The sequence below is a fragment of the Scyliorhinus torazame genome, chromosome 12 (assembly GCF_047496885.1).
Source record: "Scyliorhinus torazame isolate Kashiwa2021f chromosome 12, sScyTor2.1, whole genome shotgun sequence".
In the NCBI taxonomy this organism is placed as follows: Eukaryota; Metazoa; Chordata; class Chondrichthyes; order Carcharhiniformes; family Scyliorhinidae; genus Scyliorhinus; species Scyliorhinus torazame.
Window position 1 is genome coordinate 201,831,028 of NC_092718.1, and position 26,982 is coordinate 201,858,009.

Genomic DNA, 26,982 nt, shown 5'->3' on the forward strand with positions numbered 1-26,982 from the left:
TCAATTTGCCAGGTTGAATCAAGATCCCAATTCAGACTGACTCCAAATTCCAACACTTCCATCTTCTGCTCCACCCAGAACGGCGAACCTTCCGTTCGAGGGTCTGACATTGCAGCCACCTGAAACAACCCAATCAGAACTGGGCAAATGTAAAATGAGCTAAACAAACTGGATTCATTTCCAAACACGTTCGTCATTCCCACCAATGCCCGCCGCGCAAGTGTCACAGTAAAATATACTTAACGGGGATCAAACCAGCTTGTGCCGGCACAGTATTTCACAGGATTTGACTGCGAGTTAGCCAATGTTATGAGTGGGGACAAAGGGAATTCAAGCCTATAACATGTCCACTGTACCAGCAAGCACACCTTAGCATCGTCATGGAAATGAAATGATCGAGAGCCTCATTGGATTTTAAAGTACATAGAAATTACATTGACTGCATTCTTTGCTGAATGTCCAAGTCATTGGTGAATATGGAACCATTACAGGAAGTAGCTGGGTACTACATATTGACCAGGCAGGCACTGCGGCTTCAAGCTAAGGAAATCCATGATTTTCCACCGTACAATTGAACAATTTCCACACCCTCCTTCCACAAATGTTCGTATTAAACAGTAGCCCTAAACGATGAATGCAACCTGGAACGACCAAGTCATCAGGTGACGAAGCTACATCCTCTTTTGATTGCAGTCATTGCAAAACCCTCTGTCGTCACTTATTTTTCAGGAAAGGTATACCACTTACAAAACTGAAGTTCAGCGTTGACTGAATGCAACCTGATTCTCTGTTTCGCTCCTGGGAACACCAATCTCACTCCTACCAGCTTTAAAAGGGACTATTCAGATCACATGTTCAAAATCCATTGGTACCAGTTGGGGCAACCCTGCTTCCTTCTTGAGTTGTGTTTGTTCAGCAACCAGTTTCCGCGTGGCACTTAACCAGCGGCCGATGCGTTCCTTGGAGACGTGGGGAATTGCACTTAATCAGGACACTCAAGATTTCTATGTTCATTTTCTGGCTGTTCCTTCTTTAGAATTTAACTATAATCTGTCTTCATTTAATATTCACAGTTTGGATTTGATTTAACTGTACAAGTGTTTTTTTTTGCTTCAAACTTCCAGTAAAAGATAAAAAGGTAATTTTTTGGCTGAAATTTAAAAAACAAAGGATTTTCTGCGCAAGTGAGTTCCCAAACAACCCCCCCCCCCCCCCCCAACCCCCCTCCCCGATTCTTTAAAACTCTTTCATTATTTTTGTTCTTGCATGAGGCCTGTGCAAACCAGAGCACGTTCCGGAAACAGGACCCGTTTGGTCAATGGGGAAATACTGTCCCAGCAGGAATTTCAAGGTAAAGTTTGGGTCAGGTTTTCTCTTTCGCACTGTCTTCTCTTGTCAGTCCCCGAAGGAATTTAGCTGCAGGGGAGACCAGTCTTGCACAGCTCCGTTGAATCATTCCGTGTTACTGGCTGGCTCAGTAGGTTTTTCCATGGCGACCCCGCGGTCACCCCGAGATACCAGAAAGGTGTGGCGTCAGCCATTTTGTTTTTTTTTGAATTGCGGCTTTCTGTGATGAGAAGAGAGGAGATGAGTGGAGCATCACCAGGCTTGTAGAGGACACTGAGGAGGGGGAAAAAAAGAACAGAGAAATAAGCGGCTGCTATTGAAGCAAAAATAAGAGTCGCCCTCATCGACATTGAGACAAAGATTGCATGTCTATTCTCTCAGTATGAGGCTACGATGAGATTGTACACTCCAGGCCTCCACCTTACAGCAGGATAATTTTACCCCTAACCCTAAATGCATTTGGGAAATTTTCTCCTGGGTGTTATTTCCAATTAAACGCAATCTAACCAAGAATCTCCATTTACTGTGTCAGTACTTAAAGTGACCAGAACAAGACATCTCCCACCCCCGCCCGACCCCTCCCCCATATTGCTTGTCTTCCCAATGAGAACAAAATGACAATATTTCCACTTCTGTCTTTCTATATTGCCGAGAAGAGAGACATATTGCCAAAGCTTTTCGCCTTGCATTCCCTCGGGACAAATGCAAGAATGCCAAATTTCAAACAATCACAATAATTTATACTATCGGAGAAATGGGTGTTGATTGGCTGGCAATTTGACTCTGGTTGGCTGACCTCCATGGTTTTGCCATGGAGAAAGCAACAGGGAACCATAGCCAAGCTCCCAAGCAATTCAAAAAGGCACGAGGGTTGAACATCTAATCTTTTTGTTTGCATGTATGCACGTATGTCACTTACAGCAAGTGTAAATGAGCCATGTTATGAGCTCAACTGATTATCTTTGATTGGTTATTAGTGTAGCTATTAGCGCACTCAGGATTGTTCAGCAAGCGCTGCCCAGTCACGTTTATCGATAAGACGTCTTGTTTTGGGTTTTACAAGCTGGTTGAGTATGAACTGTATTCTGCCTTACATGAACAACTGGAAAAACATGTTGTTTGATTTGATCAGCCAATCATTAGGACTTAGCTTCGCTCTGGCTCTGAAATTCACACGCACCTTGCTCAACTGTGTGGTGGACAGAATGTCTTTTGGAACCAATGGCAGAGTTCAGTTAGTGTAAAATCCCACTCTTCGTAATAGGCAGAGTACAGACCAGACTCAACCGGCGTACACTTGCAAAACCCACAGTCAGTAAGTTGTTGCTCACAGACGTAGTGTGCATTAATACCCAATTAACTTAATTTCACAAAATATTATATTTTTATTCTCCTCCTTTTTCACATTTTCTTCCAAATTTACACCCACCAACAAACAATAAGCAGTAGCGAATACAATATCATTCCCCTTATCAATAACAACAATCCCATCCTCCCATCAAACCTCCAAACAGCCCGCATGTTAGCATAAGCAAAAAAACAAACAAGAATCAGGAATCACCTACAGTCACCATTAACATGTACAGTCCCCCTCCCCCCACCCTCCCAACACCCCCCCCCCCCCCCCCCACTAATGTTCAATGTAATCCAATTCTTGAAAGTGCACAATGAATAATGCCCATGAATTGTAGAACCCCTCCATCCTTCCCCTCAGTTCAAACTTAACCTTCTCAAGAGTTAAGAATTCCAGCAGGTCCTCCCATCACGCTACACGCTAGGGCACAATGTGGAGCGATTAATAGATTAATCTCCCTCCCAACAGGATCCGCCTTCGGGCGATCAACGAGGCGAAGACTACAACATCTGCCTCCGCACCCGTATCCAACCCCGGCTGGTCCGACACCCCGAATATGGCCTCCCGTGGGCCCGCGTCCAGTTTCACGTGCACCACTTTAGAGATTACCCTAAAAACCTCCTTCCAGTAATCCTCCAGCTTTGGACAGGACCAAAACATATGAACGTGGTTTGCGCGCCGCCGCAACGTTCACACACATCTTCCACCCCCTCAAAGAGCCGGCTCATCCTCGCCCTTGTAAGGTGCACTCTATACACCACCTTCAGCTGTATCAGCCCCAACCACGCACACGAGGTGGAGGCGTTCACTCTCCGGAGCACCTCAGACCAGAACCCATCCTCCATACCCTCTCCCAACTCTTCCTCCCACTTTGCTTTGATCCCTTCCCGCGGTGCCTTCTCCTCTTCCAAAATATCCCCTTACACCGCCGACACTACCCCCTTCTCCAGTCCCCCTGTCGCCAGCACCTTCTCCAGCAATGTGGAGGCCGGCTCCACCGGGAAGCTCTGTATCTCCTTCCTGGCAAAGTCTCGAACCTGCATGTATCTAAACATTTCCCCCTGCTCCAGCCCATACTTCGCTCCCAGCTCCTTCAATCCTGCAAACCGACCTCCAAGAAACAAATCTTTTAGTGTCCTAATTTTCACAAAATATTTTTGAAGAAGTTTGCAATGTTAAGGCCAAGGTAGTTGTGCACGTCATGGCTAAGTGTACAATTAGGCAACTATCTGACTGTAATAGCCGACAGTTTGTATACCAACTCAAAGCTTCATGTTATACAAACTGTAGTACAACTAACCCCTTGCTTCGCTTCACCTCATAAAGTTTACAACAGCAGAAAAAGGCCATTCATTCACTGCATCTGTTCCAGTGTTGGCTGTTCAGTTGGAGCTGTCTACAACCATCCCCTGTCCTTTCCTCAAATCCCATTCTATTCGTTCTTCTCAAAAACTAAGCCAATGCCCTTCTAAAAGACGTCATATTTTCTGCCCAAATTGTATCAAAGCATTTAATGTTCCAATAGCCTGTGTGGAAAAAAAAATGTCTTCTAATGTCCCACCTTGGTTCTTCTGGTAATAATCCTGAGTTTATTTCCTCTAGTTACCGATTCACCAACCAGTGGAAACAATCTGTCATTGTTTGCCCTTTCAAAACCTATTCATAATTTTGGGGGAAAAAAATCAGAAAACCAATATGAAAAAATGTCAATCATTTTTTTGCCAATATGGTGAAACCTTTGTTCCAACACCCATTGTAAATATTAAAGCATGCTCAATGTGCTCAACACTGGCCTCTCGGTTACCGGGGGACATAAAGCTAGGCTTCAGGGTGCACAACCCGGAACTCTAATTCTGAAAATTAACCTCATAAAAAGAGAAATGCTTTCTTTTCTATTTCTTTTCTCTCCCCGAAAGAAATGTCATTAAACATCGTTGCTATAATTTTTTTAGAGTCACTATATGATTTCTGATGGCTCCTTTAATTATCCACTTCACGTCTAAACAGATTGCTGTGAGGTGTCCGATAGAAAGATATGGGGCGGGATTCTCCGACTCCCCCGCCGGGTCGGAGAATCATAGAATCATAGAAGTTTACAGCATGGAAACAGGCCCTTCGGCCCAACCAGTCCATGCCGCCCAGTTTTACCATTAAGCTAATCCCAGTTGCCCGCACTTGGCCCATAATTGCCCCTCTGGGCCCTTCTAAATCTCTCCCCTCTCACCTTAAACCTATGCCCTCTAGTTTTAGACTCCCCTACCTTTAGGAAAAGATGTTGACTATCTACCTTATCTATGCCCCTCATTATTTTATAGACCTCTATAAGATCACCCCTAAGCCTCCTACGCTCCAGGGAAAAAGGTCCCAGTCTATCCAGCCTCTCCTTATAACTCAAACCATCAAGTCCCGGTAACATCCTAGTAAATCTATTCAGCATTCTTTCTAGTTTAATAATATCCATTCTATAATAGGGTGACCAGAACTGCACACAGTATTCCAAGTGTGGCCGTACCAATGTCTTGTACAACTTCAACAAGACGTCCCAAATCCTGTATTCAATGTTCTGACCAATGAAACCAAGCATGTCGAATGCCTTCTTCACCACCCTGTCCACCTGCGACTCCACCTTCAAGGAGCTATGAACCTGTACTCCTAGATCTCTTTGTTCTACAACTCTCCCCAACGCCATACCATTAACTGAGTAGGTCATGGCCTGATTCGATCTGCCAAAATGCATCACCTCACATTTATCTAAATTAAACTCCATCTGCAACAACCTACCATGCGGTACCTTGTCAAAGGCTTTGCTAAAGTCTATTTGGACAACGTCTACTGCACTGCCCTCATCTACCTTCTTGGTCACCCCCTCAAAAAACTCAATCAAATTTGTGAGACATGATTTTCCACGCACAAAGCCATGCTGACTGCCCCGAATCAGTCCTTGCCTCTCTAAATGCTTGTAGATCCTGTCTCTCAGAATACCTTCTAGCAACTTACCTACTACAGACGTTAGGCTCACCGGTCTGTAGTTCCCAGGCTTTTCCCTGCTGCCCTTCTTAAACAAGGGCACAACATTCGCCACTCTCCAATCTTCAGGCACCTCACCTGTGGCTGCCGATAATTCAAATATCTCTGTTAGGGGACCCGCAATTTCCTCCCTAGCCTCCCACAACATCCTGGGATACATTTCATCAGGTCCCAGGGATTTATCTACCTTGATGCGCTTTAAGACTTCCAGCACCTCCTCCTCTGTAATATGCACACTTCTCAAGACATCACTATTTATTTCCCTTAGTTTCCTAACATCCATGCCTTTCTCCACCGTGAATACCGATGAGAAATATTCATTCAGGATCTCACCCAACTCTTGTGGCTCTGCACATAGATGTCCTTGTTGATCCTTAAGAGGACCTACTCTGTCCCTAGTTACTCTTTTCCCCTTTATGTATCTGTAGAAGCTCTTTGGATTCTCCTTTGCATTATTTGCCCCCGCTTGCCGCCGAATTCTCTGGCACCGGAGATTCGGCGGGGGCGGGAATCGCGGCCCCCACCCCCCGGTGATTCTCCGGCCCGCGGTGGGCCGAAGTCCCACTGCTGTAATGCCGGTCCCGCCGGCGTGAATTAAACCACCTCCCTTACCGGCGGGACAAGGTGGCGCGAGCGTCCTGGGGGGAGCGCAGGGCGATCTGGCCCCGGAGGGTGCCCCCACGGTGGCCCGGCCCCCGTTCGGGGCCCACCGATCCGCGGGCGGGCCTGTGCCGTGGGGGCACTCTTTCCCCTCCGCGTCGGCCATAGCCTCTGCGATAGCCGACGCGGAGGTGACCCCCCCTGCGCATGCGTGGGGATGACGTCAGCAGCCGCTGACGTTCCCGCACATGCGCGGAATTCCGCCAGCCTGCGGAGTCCCTTCGGCCCCGGCTGGCGTGGCGCCAAAGGCCTTCCACGCCAGCTGGCGGGACGGTAACCACTCCGGCGCGGGCCTAGCACCTAAAGGTGAGGGCTTGGCCCCTAAAGGTGCGGAGAAATCCGCACCTTTGGGGCGGCCCGACGCCAGAGAGGTTCACGCCATTCCATCCCGCCGGGATGCCCCGTCCCGTCGGGTAGGGGAGAATCCCGCCAAAGGTCCGGTTGATCTAATTTCGGCGGGAGAGTGGTGCCAGAGATAACGTTTGTGTCCTCTCAATGAGAATCCTCACTCAGAGTAATAAAATACATGATTTTCTTCTTCACGCACGCTCTTCTCCAACAGTTCTTTCTCCCACATATGTTTTTCATTATATATCTAGCTTAAGTCATTTCCCTATCATATATACGATGTGAGCTCTGGCCTCAAGATGTAAAGGTTAAATTGCTCCTCTGTAACATACACATAGGATAGGTCAGAATTTTATCCCGACACCATCACGCACTCATGTAATATTTTACAAGGTGGGCAAGGGCATGAGTTTGAACTGCTGCTGCCGATAATCAAGCAGGCAATTCACAGAAGTTACGGTGCTGAAGGAGGCCATTCGGCCCATCAAGTCTGCACTGGGCCCTTGGAAAGAGCACCCTACCTAAGCCCATATCTGCAGCCTATCCCCGTAACCCAGTAACCCCACCTAATCTTTTGGACACTAAGGGGAAATTTAGTACAGCCAATCCACCCAACCTGCTCATCTTTGGTCTGTGGGAGGAAACCGGAGCACCCGAAGGAAACCCACGCAGACACGGGGAGAACCATACAGACACCGCACAGACAGTGATCCAAGCTCGGTATCGAACCTGGGACCCTGGAGCTGTGAAGCAACAGTCCTAACCATTGTGTTACCGTGCCACCCACTGTGCTATCGTGCCACTCAATGTAGCCCATAAAGGGTCCAGTTGAACCCAATTTCATGTGGACGGTCTGTTTTTACTGTTGGCCGATGGGGCCGATTGGCCATGCGGCCTTTACGCTTTAGCTACACCCAGGGTGGTGTAGCCACCTGGGTTGGCCAACTCCCGATGTAAAATGGAGAACAGCAAAGGCTGCAGGGAAATTCAGCCAACACAGGCAGAAACCAGCAGGTGCAAGTTTACTGTGTATTAAACTCTGCAAAAGCCCAGACAGCATCGATACAAGCAGCCATCTGCGTAATAATGTAGCAGCCATCTACATACTAATAAGCAATCCCCGGGAACAATCGCAACATTTGGGACAAACAAAGCAAAGCCAGACTCCTCGGCGCCAGCAGGAGCCAACACAAAAGAGGTTAACAGACACCTCAAGACCGCCCATCGATCAGGGAACCGCTCCAATATTGGAGAAATCGAACCAAGCGATTGGAACAAAGTCCAATCACCTGGAACCAGGTACAGGGTCCGCCCCGAAAGGCGGGAAGCCCCTGGGGACTATAAAGTTAAGCCCCCAAGCTCAAATCGTTCTTCTTGACCGGGTCACCCAGCAACGCGAATCAACCTTGACCGTGACCGGTTCAACTGCCGCCGAGATCCAGTAAGTCTTAAGTCAACGCTGTCTACGAGATAGGCGCTCCTAGCTACCAATCCGTACCAACTTCGAAACCCGCAGACTCAGAACCCGAACGAAAGGCCATTTGTTCCCCTGACCTGGTGGGCCAGTCCGAAGCTAATTATTGGCCTGTTAGTTGTAGAAGTAGCTTAGAAGTAGAATTTGTGCATGAGTAGCGATTACTGTGAATAATAAATGTGCTTTGATTTGAATCTTACTAATCGGTGTGTTGAGTTATTGATCATTACTTGGACTTGAACCTCGTGGCGGTATCATAAAGATACCTGGCGACTCGAGAGCAACGGTTATAAAACAGAGCCAATTGAACCAACCAAAAGTTAGCAACAGTGGGATGAAATGTCCGGGCTGAAATAAAATTTTAAAAGGTATCTGGGGACTGGCGTTCGCTTTTGAATGTGCTGCCTAGATACGCTTTGCAGCTTTTCTTTCAATTGCTGTTTATTGTTTTGAAGCAGCCCTGAAGCAGCCCCTCAGCGACTGTCCCCCTGAGGGAGCACAGGCCGAACCCACCCTTTACTCAGCTCCTGCCCTTTTCACAACCCTCCCTGGCAGCTTTGAGCCTTTCCTAGTGCGCTGTTCACACTGGTTGCCCATTGATTGGCCAGCTAGCGCAAAACCGCGTCCTGGGGCTGGTGGTGGCTGGCAGTGCGTGTTTGTACCCTCTTCCAGGCCTGCCAATTGTGTGCGTCCGACAAGCGGAAAATTCAGCTCATCGTACATGTGTCCTATGATGAGAGGCTGAGTTAATTGGGCTGGGATTCTCTAGAGTTTAGAAGACCGAGATATTATCTCATTGAAACCTACAAAATTCAGAAGGGGCTAGCTAGGTAGGGTAAACATTGAGAGATCATTTCCATTGGTCGGGGAATCTAAAACAATGGGGCACGTTCTCCGGGTAAGGGTTCAATCATGTAGCATTGAGTTGCACCAAGATTACTTCACATAAAAGGTTGTGAATCTTTGGTATTCTCTACACCAGAGGATCCATCTTTGAATGTATTTAAGGCTGTGATAGACAGATTTTTAGTCTTTCAGTAATTAAGCAATATGGGGAGGGGGGTGGGAAAATGGAGTTAAAGTCCAAGGTCCGCCATGATCATATTGGATGTTGGAACAAGTTCAATGGGCAAGTTCAATCTACCTTCTGCTCCTAGTTTTCATGTCCTTATGTATTGCCTCAGGAATGGATACAAAACACACAATTCCTTTAGAATAATAATCTACACAAGCTATGCTATCTCTATAAAGTATGTGTGGTGGGCCTTCTATTTCTCTACAGTATAATGTATGATGGAAGTTTAAAAAAAATTAATTTAGAGTACCCAATTATTTTTTTCCAATTAAGGGGCAATTTAGCATGGCCAATCCACCTACCCTGCACATCTTTGGGTTGTGGGGGTGGGACCCACGCAGACACGAGGAGAATGTGCAAACTCCACACGGACAGTGACCCGGGGCCAGGATCGAACCCGGATCCTTGGCACTATGAGGCAGCAGTGCTAACCACTGTGCCACCATGCCATCCTAGATAAAGGCTTTTAGGGAGTGGTGCTGATTTAGGTTAGATTTAGATTTATTGTCACGTGTACCAAGGTACAGTGAAAAGTATTGTTCTGTGTACAGTCCAGGCAGATCGTTCCATGTGTGAACAAAACATAGGACATACGATAAATACACAATGTAAATACATAGCCATAGACATCGGGTTGAAGCATACGGAGTATAGTGCTAACAACAGTAGAGAAGATGCATAGAGAGATCAGTTCAGTCCATAAGAGGGTGAATAGACACAAGGAGGGGTTTCAGACAGGCTGAAATTGCTCAAAACGCAGATCCAATACCCTTGCCATGTTGGTTGCCCAGAGGAGAAAATTTGGAATGGGTGAAATTGTTCAATGCTAGCTGCTCAAAATGAAATCATAACAAAACAGTAGCCCATTTTATACTGCCGCTAATTTCCTCTCTGAAGGATTAGATGTACCCTATGGAGAAACCTCTTCCTAATACAGTAACCAGATAGGCAATAAGTATTTGATGAAGAGATTCTGTTTAACTCTGTATCATCACAGGCAAAAGGTGTGTCCATTTGTTCGAAAAATAAAGATAATTTTAAGGGATTTATATTTCTGTTGATAAATATTAGAAATAAGGTATAGTTTTTAAGTGGGTTTAATTTAATGTTTCCATACTTGGAAGGGTAAAACCGATAATTAGATTCATGTTGGACAAAGCAGTTTGTATGTATGGGGGTTGGTTAAGTTCCAACTGTTTTTCTATCGTGCTTAGAGAGGGCTATGGCACAAAGGATAAATAAACCAGTGTGGTTGCTTAGCAACTGGGCCGTGTAAGGTAGAGAAACTTTTAAGTTTTAGTTTAGCTAATTTGATTGTAGTTGGAGGTAGGTAATGAGAGAGAAGACAGTTCTTGCAGCTCTGCTAGAAAAAGTTGGTTTTAGACAGCTAAAGATGGAACATCACTCTCAGACTTGCTAGAAGAAAAATCTTACTATGGAGTAATGGTTAAGAAAACAGATGCCGGAAATAAGTCCAGCTCGTTACGGAAATGCAGGAAATGAAGAGAAGCGTCCAACTAGTATGGAGTTAAGTGAAAAGAGACCAAGGTGTGGTTCAGAAGAATTCAAGGAGTAAACAAGGTGTTCTGAGTTAAAGAGACAATTGCAGCAACTTGAATTAAAGTGGGACAGCAGACTTCAGAGGTAGATAAAACATTTGATATAATTTTAATACAGTTTGTGAATCGAGAGTTAAAGTAATTGTGAGCATTTTGCACAGCAGTCAAGACAAACAAATCCTAAAGGGGTTGGTGTAAAATCCTGCACCTGATTCGCTGATAAAAGTGGAGCGGAAGCTTTGTGAAACATGTCATTTGGAAAACCTGGCCTGGATTTCAGAATGCAAACCGCCAAGGGAAAGCTTTATTATGACAGAAGAATTTAAAGTGGAATTCGGAAACTCTCATGTGATCATCGTCTGGTGGAATTCGGAGGAGAAATTCACAGACACTAACCTGGGTTCAGTGTAGAATGCGTGTATCAAACCACAGCCATTTTGTGTGCTTAAAAGGGACTTTGTGTTAATGAGACCATTGTTGATTAAGATGTACTTTGCTATCCATGTTAATTCTAAAACCTGTGTGTAATCATAGAATTTCATAGAATTTACAGTGCAGAAGGAGGCCATTCGGCCCATCGAGTCTGCACCAGCTCTTAGAAAGAGCACCCTACCCAAGGTCCACACCTCCACCCTATCCCCATAACCCAGTAACCCCACCAAACACTAAGGGCAATTTTTGGACACTATGGGCAATTTAGCATGGCCAATCCACCTAACCCGCACATCTTTGGACTGTGGGAGGAAACCGGAGCACCCGGAGGAAACCCACGCACACACGGGGAGGATGTGCAGACTCTGCACAGACAGTGACCCAAGCCGGGAATCGAACCTGAGACCCTGGAGCTGTGAAGCAATTGTGCTATCCACAATGCTACCGTGCTGCCAAATAGTTAAGATACGGGGAGAGTAAAAGCATACTATCATACTCCAATTTTTTCTTGTTGTTAAAACTAGCTAATAATAATCTTTTATTGTCACAAGTTATGAAGTTACTATGAAAAGCCCGTAGTCGCCACATTCCGACGCCTGTTCGGGTAAGCTGGTACGGGAATTGAACCCGCGCTGCTGGCCTTGTCCTGCATTACAAACCAGCTGTCTAGCCCACTGAGCTAAACCAGCCCTTAGAGGTCCTAGAATCATAGAATCCCTATGTGCAGAAGGAGGCCATTCGGCCCAACGGATCTGCACGACCCTCTAAAAGAGCACCCCAACCTCAACCCATTCCCCGCAGTATCCCTGCAACCCCATCTAACCTACAATTTTTAACATGGCCAATCCACCTAACTGCCACGTCTTTGGACTGTGGGAGGAAACCGGAGCACCTGGAGGAAAACCATGCAGACACGGGGAGAATGTGCAAACTCCATACAGACAATCACCCAAGGCCGGAATTGAACCCGGGTCCCAGGCGCTGTGAGGCAGCAGTGCTAACCACTGTGGCACTGTTCCTCCACGTTTTAAATAAAAGAAATAAAAGGTACGTGAGCCAGGGCTCCATTCTGGGATCTTCCTATCCAGTTGTGACACATTGCAAAAGAAAATCATGTGCCAATTCTTATGCTACTGTGACTCTGGTGCAGGTAAACTCTCTCTCCTTACATTTCTCAGCCACATTAACCTCTTCCAATGCCTCTCCGCTGTCATCCAGCTAGATGGGACTGATGTCACCTCATCCCATTCTTATCTATCTCACCACAGCCAGGGTATTACTTCCACTGGCTCCTGTACCGTTGCCTATTTCTCACCTAGCAGCACCATCTAAAAGCACAGCCTCATTTTTCACACATACACAGATAACAGCCAGCTCTACCTTACCATCACCTCGCTCACCTCGTCCACCATTACTGAACTATCAGACTGCATATCCAACATCCTGCCAGGTGAGCAAAAATTTACCTCAATGAAACATGGAGAGGACTGAAGCCATTGTTTTCGGTCTCCATTCCTCAGTTAGCAACTCCATCCTTGCCTCCCGGCAACTGTCTGAGTCTACCAACGGTGTCAGAATTGACCCCGAGATGAGCTTCCGACCACCCATTCGTGCCTGAAACCCACTTTGTTCACCTCAGTACTGGGAGGCATGGTGGGTCAGTGGTTAGCACTGCTGCCTCACGGCCCTGAGGACCCGGGTCCGATCCCGGCCCCGGGTCACTGTCCGTGTAGAGTTTGCACATTCTCCCCGAGTCTGCATGGGTCTTGCCCTCACAACCCAAAGATGGACAGGGTAGGTGGATTGGCCACGCTAAATTGCCCCTTAATTGGAAAAAAAATAATTGGGTACTCTAAATTTTTTTTTAAAGTTCACCTCAGTACCATCTCCCGACTTCACCCGACTAACCAGCTCATCTGCTGTTGAAACCACCATCCATTCCTTTGTTACTTCGAGACTCGACTATTTCAACACGCTGTTGGCTGGTCGCTCACATTCCATCCTCTAGACACTTGAAGTCATCCAAACTTCTGCTGCTCCGTATCCTAACTCATACCGAGACCCATTCGCCTATCACCCTTGTGCTCGCTGGCCCACATCGGCTTCAGGTCAAGCATTTAGAAAAACTCATCTCCGTTCTCAAATTCCTCCATGGCCTCTCCGATCTCGATACTCTCCTCCAGCCCCACTACTATCCAAGGTATCTGTGCTCCTCGAATTCTGGCCTCTCGTGCATCCCTGATTTTACTTGTTCCACCTCGGGTGGCCGTGCCTTCAGTTGCCCAGAGCTCTGGAATTCCCTCCCTTACCTCACTACCTTATTTCACTCCTTTAAGAGCCTCCTTAAAACTCACTTCTCTGACCAAACCTTTGACCAGCTGACCCAATGTGCCATGCTATGTTGCATTTTGGGCAGTTAGAAAGGCAAATGCTATGTCAGCATCCATGTCGAGAGGGCTAGAATACAAGACCACGGGCTTCTGAGACTGCATAAGGCTCTGGTCAGACCCCATTTGGAGTATTGTGGGCAGTTTTGGGCCCCGTATCTAAGGAAGGATGTGCTGGCCTTGGAAAGGTCTAGAGGAGGTTCACAAGAATGATCCCTGGAATGAAGAGCTTGTCGTGTAAGGAATGGTTGAGGACTCTGGATCTGTACTCGTTGAAGTTTAGAAGGATGAGGGGTGATCTTATTGAAACTTACAGGATACTGCAAGGCCTGGATAGAGTGGACGTGAGGAGGATGTTTCCACTTGTAGGAAAAACTAGAACCAGAGGACACCATCTCAGACTAAAGGGATGATCCTTTAAAACAGAGATGAGGAGGGATTTCTTCAGCCAGAGGGTGGTGAATCTGTGGAACTCTTTGCCGCAGAAGGCTGTGGAGGCCAAATCGCTGAGTGTCTTTCAGACAGAGATAGATAGGTTCTTGATTAATAAGGGGATCAGGGGTTATGGGGAGAAGGCAGGAGAATGGGGATGAGAAAATATCAGCTATGATTGAATGGCGGAGCAGACTCGATTGGCCGAGTGGCCTAATTCTGCTCCTATGTCTTATGGTCTTATGATGCTTCTGTGAAGCACCTTGGGATGTTCCATTGAGTTAAAGATGCTATATGAATATATGCTGTTGTTGTTGTATTGGCATAGTCCAACTACACCTCTTCTGCTTAATTAGCCTTCCCTGGTAACTACAAAATTGAATTCCTTGCCTTAAGAGCTTGCACCATTCACCGTCACATTCCCATTAAATGCAGCTTGTTGGAAAAGCCTCTCGCAATTACAGTAACAGGAAGGACGAGGAATAGAATCCATTTGATAAGGCTATTCCGGTAAACTATCTGTCATCTCATGTGCAAAGTATTTGCATTAGTTTCAGTTAACTATGCTTCAAGGAAGGGTGACCATCGTCTCTGATGAAAAGACGGGTAATTATCTGGATGTATGTTAAACTAACAGGTAGCGTCACATCATATTTTGATAAGAGGACATTTCCTGTACTGCAAAGGCTTGTTCCAACAAGCAACTCATCTAAGACCATTGGAGTATGAAGGCATAATTAATCAAGCCAGTTTAAGGGTGAATAGTTAGCATATTGATTGATAGAGATTTTCAAAGGAAACCTCGTTTACTTAGGAGTATTTCTCTGCCTGGCTGCCCAACTGATTGAGATTTGTGTATCAGAACCTCAACAAACATTAAGATTCAATTTCTATTTGATATATATTAACCCCTGTTCACCTTTACTTTAGTGCAATAAAAATAAATTACTTGTTTAACTGAACTCAAGGTTCTTGTTTAGTGATGAGGTAGGCGATTTATATCTTTAACATTGAAGGTGTATTTTTGCTGAACACTTTTTGTGATAAATTGTACAATTGCATCTAATTCACTTCATTGCAATAAGTCACTGTATTCCATTGTGTGATGCTCTTTGAGCTGTTCAATAAATGGAAGTATGATGCTGCTGGAATAATGATGTGTCACAACATAATAAATGTAGGTGTGCATTTACATAGGCAGGCTTGTGGCGCAGTGGGTTAGCATCCCTGCTTCTGAGCCAGGAGTTCCGGGTTCAAGTACCACCCCAGGACTTTGATGGCCAATGAAGGTGCATTCATAACTGTTATGACCTGCCTACTTACCATTGGCTGGGGACTAATGACAATCCCACAATCCTGTGGGAGTATGAGCTTCCCCAATGAGGGGGGCGGAGAAACCATTAGTAAACTCCTAGTATAAATAAAGCTGGCCAGTTTAGGAACCAAGAGGAAGGAGAGTGCAGCAAGGGAGGTTACTGCTGCTGCTATATAAATATGTTATTGTAAATAAATGTTATTACTTTGTATCCTTAAAACTCGTGCTGGATTCTTCGTGGCCCTCACAAAAATAACACCCAAACAGGTTGCGTGTCACATGTAAAATCTTTACAAATGCCAATGGCAGGTGGTAAGAGTAAGCGAGACTCATGGACAGCCATTCTCAATGTAGAGTGGCGTCCCTCTGGTGGCTGGCTAGCGACCTGTTCCAGGAAAAACCTCGCTATGGGAACAAATGAAAATCTGCCTTGTGCACCACTACGTGTGGGATAATGATCTTTTATTAGTGTCACAAGTAGGCTTACATTAACACTGCAATGAAGTTACTGCGAAAATCCCCTAGTCGCCACGCTACGGCGCCTGTTCGGGTTCACTGAGGGAGAATTCAGAATGTCCAATTCACCTAACAGCACGTCTTTCGGGACTTGTGGTAGGAAACCGGAGCACCCGGACAAAATCCACGCAGGCACGGGGAGAGAACATGCAGACTCCACACAGACAGTGACCCAAGTCGGGAATCGAACCCGGGTCCCTGGCGCTGTGCGGCAACACTGCTAAACACTGTGCTACCGTGTCGCTGTGAAACAACAAAATGAGTTTATATATTGCTACAGTCAGGGAAAGCTTTTGCTTGTTTGCAAACATGCAGCATTGTGACATATATTGAGCTGAAGCATGTCACCAAGACCACTGCCCAGTTCCCTCTTCAAATAAATGCTCACCACTTTTTTGTGACGACCTTTGTATCCTAATGCACGGATTTTCTACCATTTTGCCGGAAATCCTTCAGGACAGTCAGTATGGCAAAAAGGACAGAAATAAAAGAAACTGTGTGATGCGACCATCAATTCATGCGAGACAGAGAGTTGAAGTGAATAGTGGCTTTAATCGACTAGAACAGTGCCTGCCTGCGACTGCTCTGCTAGTGAGGGCCGCCTACAGGGCTGCTGCTCTTTATACCTCCCCTCAAGGGGCGGAGCCAGGGGCGGAGCCCACAAGGGCACCAACATGATACATTCCATGTAATATCGTACAATGGTCCATAGGTGGAGCCCACATGGGCAACAGCGTGATACAGTGTAATACATGGTGAATGGTTAGTACAATACATTCATCACACTGTGACAGTAAATAATGAATGTGTATGGCTGAACAGGGGCTCAGAGCCGTTGTCTTTTTTCGCTCTCTTGTTTGGAAATACATGGTAATGAGCACCCAAGAGCTATTTCACCCTCCAAACCACACTGCAAATCCAGTACTACTTGAAATTTCTACCCCGTGGAGATTTTTTAGAGCGGTGTCATTCCAGTCAGGGTGTTTTACCCCACACAGCAGCTCTGATGTTGGTGCTTTCATGTGTTTGAATCCTACACTGATTGATTGACGTGGTAGTGAAAGAACTGTTAGTGATATTAGTGTTAACAAATGAGTGAACGCACTTGTATTAGACACAAGAACATCAAATGTGTTAACACCACATATGGCGGTCTTATGAAGCAAGGGTTTGTGTCTGTACCCATTGGAGTTCACAAGAACGAGAGGTCATTTTATTGAAACTTCAAAGATTCTCAGGGGGTTTGACAGGGTGGATGGTGAGAGGATGTTTGCTCTCACGGGGGAAATCTCGAACTAGGGAGCACAGTTTAAAAATAAGGGGTGCAATTTTACGGCCACGCTGGGCCCGAAAGGCAGCTCGCCGCAGCGCACCTTGGCCGATGAAAGCCAGCAGACCCCACACCCGGAATCTACCCAGCTTGCAACGCCACACAAGATCTAACGGGCGGGATCACCTTTTAGCAAATCTGCACATTAAAGCGAGACAGCTAGTCTCACTTTAACATGCAGATTCCCTAGTTACATGGGGCGTAGGATCTATCTCGGAGATCTCGGCCGAGTGCTATTCAGTACTGCTCTCCAGAAACGGGAACCAGGCGGAACGACACTCGCGAAGGGTCTCCCAAGGGATCAGAGGCTCCCAGATGCATGCCCTGTGGGCAGGGTGGTACCGTGGCACTGCTGGTGCCACCTGGGTGCCAGGTTCCCAGGTGCCCCTGCCGGCTGGCAGGGGCACTGCTAAGGTGCCAAGCTGGCAATTTATGTGTGGGTGCGATCAGGCCGGGGGGCCCTGCTTGGGTGCTGGGGGGTGGTGGAGACCCCCCCCCATAGTGTGTTGGGGCTTGGGGCGGGAATCGGGGGGTCGTTTCAGGGGCCTTGGAGATCAGGATGTCGTTTAAAAATGCCATCCCGATCTTTTGCTACACCTGAAGAGTTCTGGCACTGCAAGCATGGTGAAACACGTGGCCAAACGCACTCGCTATGGGACTCTGTTCCCATTTAGTAAAATCATGCCCAAGCAGTCTCCCATTTAAGATGGAGATGAGGAAGAATTTATTTTACTAGCCCAGAAAGAGGTGGATAGTGGGCCATTGTATGCATATATTCAAGGCTGAGTTAGACAGGCTTTTGATCTACAAAGGGAGTCAAGGGCTATGGGCGAGGGGGGCAGGCAGTGAAGAGCAATGAAAGCCACAATCAGATCAGCCAGGCCCTTCCTGAATGGTGGAGCAGGCTTGAGGATCAAATGTCCTCCTCCTGCTCCTATTTCTTACGTATTCACGCATTAATATCACCAGCAGCATTTTCCAGGCTGTCGGTGCTGAATCCACGTAAGGGGACAATCCTCAGTTGATTACTGCAGGTCAGTCAGCATAAACTATACTTGTAAACTGCTCTTGGCTTTGCCCACTCAATTGATGGAAGTAAGTGTTTATTTTATAAACAAGATGATGACAGATTTGAGAGAGGTGTTTCAGAAACACCTTCTACACAGCTACCTAGTCTGCGACAATAACTTCACTGTTGACATGGGAAAAGCAAATGGAAAATGTTCACCAATAAGTTTACAGTAGGAATCGTTAACTGAAGAATGTAACCAGAAATCATGCCAACAAGGTGTAAGATAAATTACCAGAAAGTGTGTGCTCTGTGCAGGATTTATATTGATAAATAAGTTAAGTGACTTGGTGATGATTTGGGCAGCACGGTAGCACAGTGGTTAGCACAATTGCTTCACAGCTCCAGGGTCCCAGGTTCGATACCCGGCTTGGGTCACTGTCTGTGCGGGGTGGAGTCTGCATGTTCTCCCCGTGTGTGCGTGGGTTTCCTCCGGGGGCTCCGGTTTCCTCCCACAGTCCAGAGATGTGCAGGTTAGGTGGATTGGCCATGCTAAATTGTCCTTAGTGTCCAAAATTGCCCTTGGTGTTGGGTGGGGTAACTGGGTTATGGGGATAGGGTGGAGCTGTGGGCTTGGGTAGGGTGCTCTTTCCAAGAGCCGGTACAGACTCGATGGGCTGAATGGCCTCCTTCTGCACTGTAAATTCTATGATGATTAGAACTTCAGCAAACATGAGCATTCCATTTTCACTTAAGTCAAAAGTTTTCTCTTGATTCGAGTTCATCGTTTGTGGGCTTTGCTGATATTTATGGCCCATCCCGAATTGCGCTTGAGAAGGTGGTAATAAGATGCCTTCTTGAACCACTGCAGTGCATGCGGTGTAAGTTCACCCACACAGTTGCTAGGAAAGTAATTCCCAGATTCTAACTCAGTTGACGATGAATATACAGTCTCTGTCAGGATGGTGTGCAGCTTGGAGGGGAACGTGTAGGTGCTGGTGTCCCATGTACCTACTGCCCTTGTAGGTGACGGTGGCCGCAGGTTTGTAAGGTGCCATCGAAGGGGCCTCGGCGAGTTGCTGCAGTGCATCTTGCAGATGGCACTGCCATTGGCAGGCTGGGAATCCAGCATACCAAGGAGACGTAGAGGCATCCACAAGCTGGCCTGTGGAAGGACCCTCCCCACACAGTGGTTGCTTGATCTATTTTTGTTTTAAATGCTAAAGAGTTGGAGAGGGGACGCCTCCATCTTAGGGCACACCCTCTCTCTCTCTCTCTCAAATATCCTGAAAGACCAGTTTTTGCTTCTTCAGTTCAAGGCAGCTTCCTATTGGTCCTCCAGCTTTGAGTTAAAAATTTATAAACGCCTTAATAAAATATTTTCCAAAAAACAGCTTTGAGGCCCACCCACCATGCTTAATTGGCCAATCTCTGGCCACTAATCGTCCAATTTGGGGACAATCGGCAGGTGAATGGTTGTTCTCCACTCAGGGTGGGCTTCCTGACCTCTATTTGAACCCGACGGTGGGGGTCCTGAAACCCATGGGAAAAATCCTGCCCCATGTTTCAGGTCAATGGCATTTCATTAGAACTGGAACCGTTTATTAAAATTCCAGGGAAAAGGTGTGAGTGGGAGGGAGGTGGGGGTTGGGGGGGGGGGTTTGACGGAGGAAGGAGACTGTGACGGGACGGAGTGATTAAATAGCAAACAGCTGGGTGAAGAGCGCGATCGAGACCGGCGGTCAAGGTGGGTGACTCCAGTGGAAAAAAGGTGTGCAGATCTGCCTGCTGAAAATCATATTGGTTAATGGAAAAGGCAAATAAACACAGAATTGTGAAAGGCCGCCATCAATTATCACGCTGACAGTTACTGACTGCGCTCAGTGAAATACCTGAAAGAAACAAGGCAGCTCTGTGTTTTCTAACTGGTGGGTGTGGCGCAGTTAGAGGAGGACTGAGATGTGGAGCTTGCCGTTTGCTTCACTTTCTACATGGAGTGCCTTCATTGCACCATTCCAGCTGTATAGATCTGAGGAAAAGGTACAATTTTAATGCAATGGGTATAAAATGTCATGCCTTATTTCGGGCACTTGCGAAGTAGATGTTGATCAAGCCCCTGGTGACTTTACAATCTCATTTATCTCATTGTAGTACGGGTTTCATGCTTTCTCAGCTTATGTTTGCTCCTTTAGAGGGTGATCATGCAAGGATACAAGGAGTGATTCACAAACCGGGCCACCAGAAGACGTCACAAGGCACTGTGTGCAGGAGCGTTACCTAATAACACTTGGTTCCGAGCCACACAAGGGGACATTAGGACAGGTGAACAAAAGTTTGCTCAAATAAATTGGTTTTAAGGAGTGCCTTCAAGCAGCAGAGAGAGGCAGAATGATTTAGAGAGGGCATTCCAGAGCTGTGGCAACTGAAGACACGGCCTCCAATGGTGGAGAGATAACGGTAAGAGGCCACAATTGGAGGAATGCATTGATCTTGAAGGGGTTACCAGAATGGAAGAGGTTACAGAGACAGTGATGCTGGAGAGTACTGAGAGGGATTTCATAGAGATATATGCAGGTGGTAAATATCATTCAATAATTCCAAAAACAAAGAGCACAGTGCCTTAGTGGCATCGGCCTGAATCCCATAAGTTGCCAACTCTGACCTGAGCATATTCAGTGAGGATTCATCACATGACCAGCAGACTGCACCCATCTCGCTCCCATAGGTGGCTGCCATGGAAATCAATCAAGAATGGTGGGTACAATACCCATAATTCACTGCAATCTAGAAATAACTCTATCCATCACATTGCCTAAATTTTCAGGCAAGCAGCCAGTAATCTGAGATACATCAGGATGTAAGGTTACACTAGGCCCAATATTTGCCGAGTTTAGAGTAGAACTTTGATTACCTATTATACTGGGGGGATCGCACCCACTCCTACTCCCACAGTGGCTGATAATTGAGTCACATATGTTGAGTTCAATGCTTTTGACTTCCAATTGATCCATTGCCACCGATTGGAGATAAGTTCCATGCTTCTCTGTTGTAAAATTAAGTCATACTTTTTTCGAGTGTAACTTGACACCCACGCACTGTTCTTTACCCTCTGGCGAGTGGTGGGAGGAAGTGGTGGGAGGGTTCCCGAGCTAGACCGGGGCAAACAAGTCCGGGCGGTTAGGACTCGAACCCGGAGCTTCTGGAGCAGTAGGGGGCGCAAGCGCTGCGCCACAAGACCTCCTATAGTTACGCTCTTGAACTGAATTGTCAACTGGCCTAAGGTAGAAGCAGAGGACTGATTCTCTCCGGTTTCCTGGTGTGCAGCTGAATATCAGGGATAGGTGGATAGGCAATTCTACCGGCACCGAGCACTCACCCAACAGGCACCTAACTTCTGATCAGGACGGTATCGGATCAGGCTCCCAGACAGAGAAGGGTCATTTGTGCAATTCCATTGTAGAATCAGATCCCAACAAGACACATCATGGACGAGAGGGGAGAACGGGGGGACGGGACAAAAATCGATTTTTGTAAAAACAGGAAAATAATTCAAAGTTTTTTGTTTTCTTTAGCTCCTCAGAGAGTCTCTGCCTCACACACTGTGGATAATGGACACTGAGTAGCTGCTTCTAGGACCGTACAGCTGAGTGCCTCCTGACGACCACATCCAAAATCCTCCTTCCTCACCCAATACCTTTGCCATCGTATCACCCACATGAACTGTGGAACTCATCTTAAACAGGAGACTGTGTTATTGTGAAAACATCTGCTTCTTTTCTTCCCCGTTTAACAACCTCCACAACCTCCACTGGGCAGTACGGTCGCACAGTGGTTAGCATAATTGCTTCACAGCTCCAGGGTCCCAGGTTCGATTCCCGGCTTGGGTCACTGTCTGTGTGGAGTCTGCACATTCTCCCGTGTGCACGTGGGTTTCCTCTGGGTGCTCCGGTTTCCCACAGTCCAAAGATGTGCAGGTTAGGTGGATTGGCCATGCTAAATTGCCCTTAATGTCCAAAATTGCCCTTAGTGTTGGATGGGGTTACTGGGTTATGGGGATAGGGTGGCGGTGTGGGCTTGGGTAGGGTGCTCTTTCCAAGAGCCGGTGCAGACTCGATGGGCTGAATGGCCTCCTTCTGCACTGTAAATTCTATGAAATTCTATTCCGAAGGTTTCTGAGCCATGGCTTATGCAGGAATTCTTCCACAGGGCAGGATGAGGAAGGCACGGCCCGAGATACCTCATCTGGAACAGGGAATGAACCACAGGCTAGCCGTCCAGCCGACAGACCGAACTACAACCACCCCCCCATCTTGTTTCTTACTACACACCCCAATAAACTGACCCAATAAACAGCAACGTTTAATGTAGAATACTGATCGGGATATTATTCAGTAAAGTGAGAACCAAAATGATGGAGCGTGTTGGATGGACTGAAGGCTTTTTCTCCTGCGGTTAACACATTCAACGACAACAGCCTCATATAACATCTTCAACGGGCGGCAGGGAGGCGCAGTGGTTAGCACTGCTGCCTCATGGCGCTGAGGACTTGGGTTCGATCCCGGCTCTGGGTCACTGTCCGTGTGGAGTTTGCACATTCTCCCCCCACAACCCAAAAAGATGTGCAGGGTAGGTGGATTGGCCACGCTAAATTGCCCCTTAATTGGGAATAAAAAGATTTGGATACTCTAAATTAAAATAATCTATCTAACATCTTTAACAGACTAAAGCATTCCGGAGGTGTTACCAACCAAAATCTGACATCGAGCTAGAGAAGCAGACAATAGGAAGGTGATGCAAGGTTTGTTAGGAACCAGGGGCGGGATTCTCCGCCCCCCCCCCCCCCGCCGGGTCGGAGAATCGCCGGGGGCTGGCGTGAATCCCGCCCCCACCGGTTGCCAAATTCTCTGGCACCGGATACTCGGCGGGGGCGGGAATCGCGCCGCACCGGTCGGTGAGCCTCCCCCCCGGCGATTCTCCGGCCCGTGATGGGCCAAAGTCCCGCTGCTGGAATGCCAGTCCCGCCGGCGAGAATCAAACCACCTCTCTTACCGGCGGGAACAGGCGGCGCGGGCGGGCTCAGGGGTCCTGGGCGGGGCGATCTGGTCCCGGGGGGGGGGGGGGGAGTGCCCCCACGGTGGCCCGGCCTGCGATCGGGGCCCACCGATCCGCGGGCGGGCCTGTGCCATGGATGGGGGCACTCTTTTCCCTCCGCCTCGGCCACAGCCTTCACCATGGCCGACGCGGAAGAGACACCCCGCCCTGCGCATGCGCGGGGATGACGTCAGCAGCCGCTAACGCTCCCGTGCATGCGCAGACTTCCGCCGGCCGGCGAAGTTCTTTCGGCCCCGGCTGGCGTGGCGCCAAAGGCCTTTCCCGCCGGCCCGCGGCGCGCCAATCACTCCAGCGTGGGCCTAGCCCCTCAAGGTGAGGGCTTGGCCCCTAAAGGTGTGGAGAAATCCGCACCTTTGGGGCGGCCCGACGCCAAAGTGGTTCCCACCACTCCATTACGCCGGGACCCCCCGCCCCGCCGGGTGGGGGAGAATCCCGGCCCTGATTTTGAGAAGAAGTTAGAGGCAGACAGGTTCAAGGTTGGAAGTTCAGAGTTCAGGGGGCCTGAAGGCAGAATCCCCCAGTGTTGGAGCAATTCAATTTGGGAATTCTCAGGGATCACACAGGGCTGTGCGGCTCCAGGAGGTAACAAAATTAGGAAAGGACAAGTCCAGGGAGGGATTTGAAAACAAGGATGATAATTTTAAAATCGAGGCAGTAGGAAAGGGCGTTGAGTCTATCCAACCCACTTCCATTATTCAGGTCTTGCATTTTAAGGAATAAATTACATGCAAACATACATACGAATTAGGAGCAGGAATAGGCCACTCGGCCCCTCGAGCTTCACCATTCAATAGGATCACGGCTGATCTGATAGTAACCTCAACTCACATTCCTGCCCACCCTCGATTATCTTTCATCCCCCCTTATTAATCAAGAACCAACTTAGTTCTGCCTTAAAAATATTCAATTTGCTTCCACTGCCTTTTTAAGAAGAGAGTTCACGACCCTCTGAGAGTAAAAATGTCTCCTTATCGCTGTCTTAAATGAGCGACCCTTTATTTTTAAACAGTGAACCCTAGTTCTAGATTCTCCCTCAAGAGGAAAGATCCTCTCCACGTCCGTCCTGTCAATACCCCTCAGGATCAGAAAAGTTTAGATCAAGGCCGCCCTTGATTCAAAACAGTTGTTCAGTATTAAGAAATAAATAGAAGTTATCTGCAACACTCAGACCCGGAACTTTGCCTCAATCTCAGCCTATGTTTACCCGCAACGCATTAACATTCACCCGAGAACAGGGTTTCTAAAGGTCAAAGGTTGACAGCCAATACTGTCACTTTCAGCAGCTACTGCCATTGCTTCATTCAGTTACCTGCTTGCTCGAGGACATGCTCGCTAGTGCACTGATGCTGCCCGTGTCTGCGACGACCATGGCTGATGGGAATCGTGTGGTGTGGGAATACTGGGGAGGATCTGGTTTGTGCGTGTACACTAGAAGGAAACCAAAACAAAACAGCAGTGTTAGACATGTGACACTTCCATCAACGCCGAATCGCAAACTGACAAAGTTTTCAGAATCTGTGTGTGTTCCATGGTATAACAGATTAAAGACAGATTCGGATACCCTTTCGCAATGAAAATTGGATACAATTCTTCCACATTAATACATATTCAGTTGCCAAGCAGCAGAGGGGAGTCTGGACCACACCAATAGTAGGAGATGGGCTCATAGTAAATTGGTCGCCTGTTCCCGTCATTAACTTCAGTGAACAAGATAGCCAAGCCCTCTATGAATGGTGTACTGATTTGTTACCAACCCATTTTACCCTACAAACATCAGACAAACCTTTCCTCCCCACTTCAATATTCTCCTCTCCCTCTAGTGCAACCAATATGTCGGACATTCTGGATTGAAGTTTTTAAAGATTTGAAATCCACCCCTCCCCACTCCACGACTGGCAGCTTCTGCCCTTTAACTGCATTTTTTTTTAAGGCAAGAGGAATTGGGGTCGATTCCTCCAAAAGGAGATAAACAATCCATTTTCCAAATGCTGCAAGTGAAACATATGGGGCTGATAATCTACTGGGGAGTGCCCGATGCAATGAAGGACATCAGGGGCGAAATCCTCCGACCCCCGCCGGGTTGGAGAATCGCCGGAGGCTGGCGTGAATCCCGCCCCCGCTGGTTGCCGAAGTCTCCGGCACCGGATATTCGGCGGGGGCGGGAATCGTGCCGCGCCGGTTGGCGGGCCCCCCTGCTCGATTCTCCGGCCCAGATGGGCCGAAGTCCCGCCGCTAAAATGCCTGTCCTGCCGGCGTAAATTAAATCACCTACCTTACCGGCGGGACAAGGTGGCGCGGGCGGGCTCCAGGGTCCTGGGGGGGGTCACGGGGCAATCTGGCCCTGGGGGGTGCCCCCACGGTGGCCTGGCCCGCGATTGGGGCCCACCGATCCGCGGGCGGGCCTGTGCCATGGGGGCACTCTTTCCCTTCTGCCTTCGCCACGGTCTGCACCATGGCGGAGGCAGAAGAGACTCCCTCCACTGCGCATGTGTGGGAATGCTGTCAGCGGCCGCTGCCGCTCCCGCGCATGCGCCGCCCGGAGATGTCATTTCCGCACCAGCTGGCGGGGCACCAAAGGCCTTTTTTGCCAGCTGGCGGGGCGGAAATCCGTCCGGTGCCGTCCTAGCCCCTCAATGTTGGGGCTCGGCCCCCAAAGATGCGGAGCATTCCGCACCTTAGGGGTGGCGCGATGCCCGTCTGATTTGCGCCGTTTTGGGCGCCAGTCGGCGGACATCGCGCCGTTTCCGGAGAATTTCGCCCCAGGTGCCTGTTCCCCACAATATTGGACCTAGAGGTCTCAGGTTTAGAAATTTGAGCACACTCAATGTTGGCACTTAACACACAGGGGAATGGGAGGATTTGCTGAAATGAACAAACTTAAGAATGTATTACCCAAGAGATTGAGCCTTACCCATAGGTTATCCATGTATAGCGTTTGTTACCCAAAACATATTGACCCGGATTTTGTGGTCAGGAGCAAAACAAGGGTGCTTGCCGGTGACCTTGAAGAAAGCTGTCCACAGAGATCTGGTGATTACTGTGATGTGGTTTTCCTCTCTGTTTCAATCTCCCACCGTGTTACATGGCATGCAGCAGCAGGAGTGTCAGCAAGTAGGACAAGTGCCCTATCACATTGAAGTATTAACACGGCAAACTAGGAATCCATTGAATCCCTTCACTTAAAATTTTTTTTTTATTGCACCTAATTATTATTTTTTTCCCAATTAAGGGGCAATTTAGCGTGACCAATCCACCTACCCTGCACATCTTTAGGTTGTGGGGGTGAAACCCACGCAGACACGGGGAGAATGTGCAAATTCCACACGGACAGTGACCCACTTAATCCCTTCACTTTTAATTTAAAATTTCACAAAGAGAAATAAATTATTCTGGACGGAACCTTCCGGTTGTTCATGCTGGGGGGGGGGGATTTTCCAGTCCTGCCGATGGCGCGCCCCGCAGCGGGTTTCCCGGCAGCAAGGGGTGCATTCAACGGAAAACCCATTGACAATGGCGGGAGCAGGACTTCCGGTTGCAGCTATGCTGAGCTAAGTCGCACGTTCGGCAGCTCCCGCCAGAAACGGACTTTTGGGCTCTTTTTAGGG

At 47.9% G+C, this 26,982-nt stretch overlaps 1 protein-coding gene across 10 annotated transcripts in view; it reads right to left on the bottom strand.

Moving 5' to 3' along the window:
* Positions 1-412: 412 nt before the first annotated feature.
* Positions 413-26,982, bottom strand: part of LOC140386874 (hepatocyte nuclear factor 1-beta-like) — a 133,600-nt gene continuing 107,030 nt past the window's right edge. For 9 of the 10 annotated variants that reach the window (XM_072469692.1, XM_072469687.1, XM_072469685.1 and 6 more), the window contains 3 exons: positions 24,687-24,805; positions 4,263-4,357; positions 413-1,620 (listed from right to left, as the gene is read on the bottom strand). In XM_072469692.1, the coding sequence (XP_072325793.1) occupies positions 4,304-4,357; positions 24,687-24,805 (173 nt within the window). In that variant the 3' untranslated portion in view covers positions 413-1,620; positions 4,263-4,303. The remainder of the gene's footprint in view (positions 1,621-4,262; positions 4,358-24,686; positions 24,806-26,982) is intronic. The other variant, XM_072469686.1, reaches the window with a different exon arrangement.